We start from the raw sequence: 2,414 nt of genomic DNA, 5'->3' as shown, positions 1-2,414 counted from the left end.
TGTGCTCACAGAAACCTGGCTTCTGTGAGCTGTGCTCTGCCCTCACTCCAAACTCAGCCAGGGATGATTCTCAGAGCAGCTGGTGGCTTTGGCCTTTGTGGATGCATTCCTTTCCCTCAGCCTGAGATGACTGAACAATAGGTTTCCCTTTATCTAATCTCAGCAGTTTGACTTTCAGTCCAAAGTCCCAGTCAGGTATCTTCAGGGAGGCTTCTTTGATTGTGGCTTCTTTATACAGTTTTTGTTCTAATGAGCAAAACTTTATATCAATGTTTGAGGCATGAACTATTTCAGTCTCTGACAAATGGGGACTCCCAGAGGGGGGACCACCAAGAGCCCTGGCAGCCTGGAAAGAGACGGGAGAGAGGATCCCTGGGACCCCCAGAACCCCAGGCTTCCCTAAGCAGGACTGCAGTAAGAGGAGACCCCCAGAATGGGGAATTTGGCGAGGGGGAACCCCTGGGATTCCTGGGACCCCCGGCAGTCTGGGGAGAGTGGGGATGTTGGAGAGTGAGGACCCCCAGTATACATGGGACCCCTGCAGCCCTCACAGTGGGGAGGCCCAGAACCCCAAAGTGGACAGACCAGAGACAGGGAACTGCTAGGAGTGTTTTTGGTGCTGAATTGTTGTGATCTGGAGGGTTTTATGGACCTCAGATGCCTAATGACTTCTAGAGATGCAATCGGAAAGGGTGACCTTCAAAGACAATGTATAATAAGTCACCCCTTGTTTTCCCCTAAACCAGGATTTCCCATTCCCAGACCTTGGCTGGATGGAGGAGAAGGCTGCGAGGAAGAGGAAGATGCCCAGGGACAGCCAGGCAGGTGAGGAGGAAGTCACTGCCCCTTTCCTGCTCTCTTCTCCTCCATCTCCCAGCCCAGCATCACCCCTGGCTGCAGGACAACCCTGCTGCTGACTCTGTTCTGCTGGGGATGGACTGGGGGGATCTCCTTCCCCTTCCCTCTGGCGCAGAGGCAAATCCCAAATCCTCTCCTTGTCCTTTCTGCCCCAGGCAATGAGCTGAAGGCAGAGACCAGGGAGGAGAAATCATTGCAGCAGAACCTCATGGAAGAGGCCATTTTGAGCAGCTCCATGACCCAGGAATCCAACTGGGAAGAAAAGCCCCAGAGATGCTGCACAAGGAGGGGCTGCAAACCCAGCCCAGGGTGCTCTGAAGAGCAAAGACCCACCCTGTGCCAGGAAGTTGGCAAGAGCTTCAGCTGGAGTTCAGTGCTGGAGATTGCTGAGAAGCTTCATGAGACCGAGAAGCCCTACGAGTGTGGGGAATGTGGGAAGAGCTTCAGAAAGATCTCCCACCTTATGGACCACCATCGGATCCACACAGGGGAGAAGCCCTATGAGTGTGGGGAATGTGGGAAGAGCTTCAGCCACAGCTCCCACCTGATCCGTCACAAGAGGATCCACACAGGGGAGAGGCCCTATGAGTGTGGGGAATGTGGGAAGAGCTTTAGCCTGAGCTCCGATCTGATCCGTCACAAGATGATCCACACAGGGGAGAGGCCCTATGAGTGTTCCGAGTGTGGGAAGAGGTTTCAGACCAGCTCAGATCTCCTCAAGCACCAGCAGATTCACACACAGGAGAGGCCCTTCCACTGCCCTGACTGCAGGAAAGGCTTCAAGCGCAACTCCACCCTCATCACCCACCGGCGCATCCACACTGGGGAGAGACCCTATGAGTGTGGGGAATGTGGGAAGAGCTTCAGCCACAGCTCCAGCCTGATTTGCCACCAGAGGATCCACACAGGGGAGAGACCCTATGAGTGTCCCGAGTGTGGGAAAGGCTTCTCCAAGAGCTCTAACTTGACCAGACACCAAGAGAGGCACCATTAAGGGAAGCCCTGCGAGTGCCCCGAGTGGGGGAAGAGCTTCATGCACTGCTCCTTATTCATCCCCCATTGTAGGACCCAAATTGGGAAGAGCCCTGGTGACCCACACTGCCAGTGACCCAGTGTTGTGGTTTGATCCTTCCTAAATGCCAGGCACCTATGAAATCTGCTTTCTCTTCTCTCCCCTGCTGCAGCTGTGCAGAGGGGAGGGAAAAAAAAGCCCCTAACACACACACACACACACAACACACACACAAGACAGGGCTCATGAGTCGAGATAATGAAGCGGGCAGGATGCACTGAAGGGTAAAACAGTCTGAGTACTTAAAGTTGCAAAGTGATTTATTGGTAACCTAACCCTAAACAGAGTCAGAGGAGGCAAATGAGAACTAAAAATAAGCTCTTAATACACTGTTTCTCTGCTCACCCCCCTCCCTCTTTCCCACCAATAGCACAGGGGGTTGTGGCGGGCAGGATATGGGTTTTTTTGGTCAGTCCATGACCAAAATTTCTTCTGCTGTTCAGGGAGAGGAGTCTTCTGCTTAGTCATGGGTCCCTCCCACTGG

At 53.5% G+C, this 2,414-nt stretch overlaps 1 protein-coding gene across 1 annotated transcript; it reads left to right on the top strand.

Annotated features, from left to right (window-relative positions):
• The first annotated feature begins 436 nt into the window (after positions 1-436).
• Positions 437-1,974, top strand: LOC146421240 (uncharacterized). The gene is made up of 2 exons (XM_085047714.1): positions 437-825; positions 1,014-1,974. Exons 1-2 carry the CDS (start codon positions 774-776, stop codon positions 1,850-1,852), a joined length of 891 nt encoding a protein of 296 aa, XP_084903840.1. The 5' UTR covers positions 437-773; the 3' UTR covers positions 1,853-1,974.
• The last annotated feature ends 440 nt before the right edge of the window (positions 1,975-2,414 follow it).

Source organism: Lichenostomus cassidix, unplaced genomic scaffold (genome assembly GCF_008360975.1).
Source record: "Lichenostomus cassidix isolate B80296 unplaced genomic scaffold, HeHo_3.0 HiC_scaffold_43, whole genome shotgun sequence".
In the NCBI taxonomy this organism is placed as follows: Eukaryota; Metazoa; Chordata; class Aves; order Passeriformes; family Meliphagidae; genus Lichenostomus; species Lichenostomus cassidix.
This window is presented reverse-complemented; position numbering and strand designations above follow the sequence as displayed.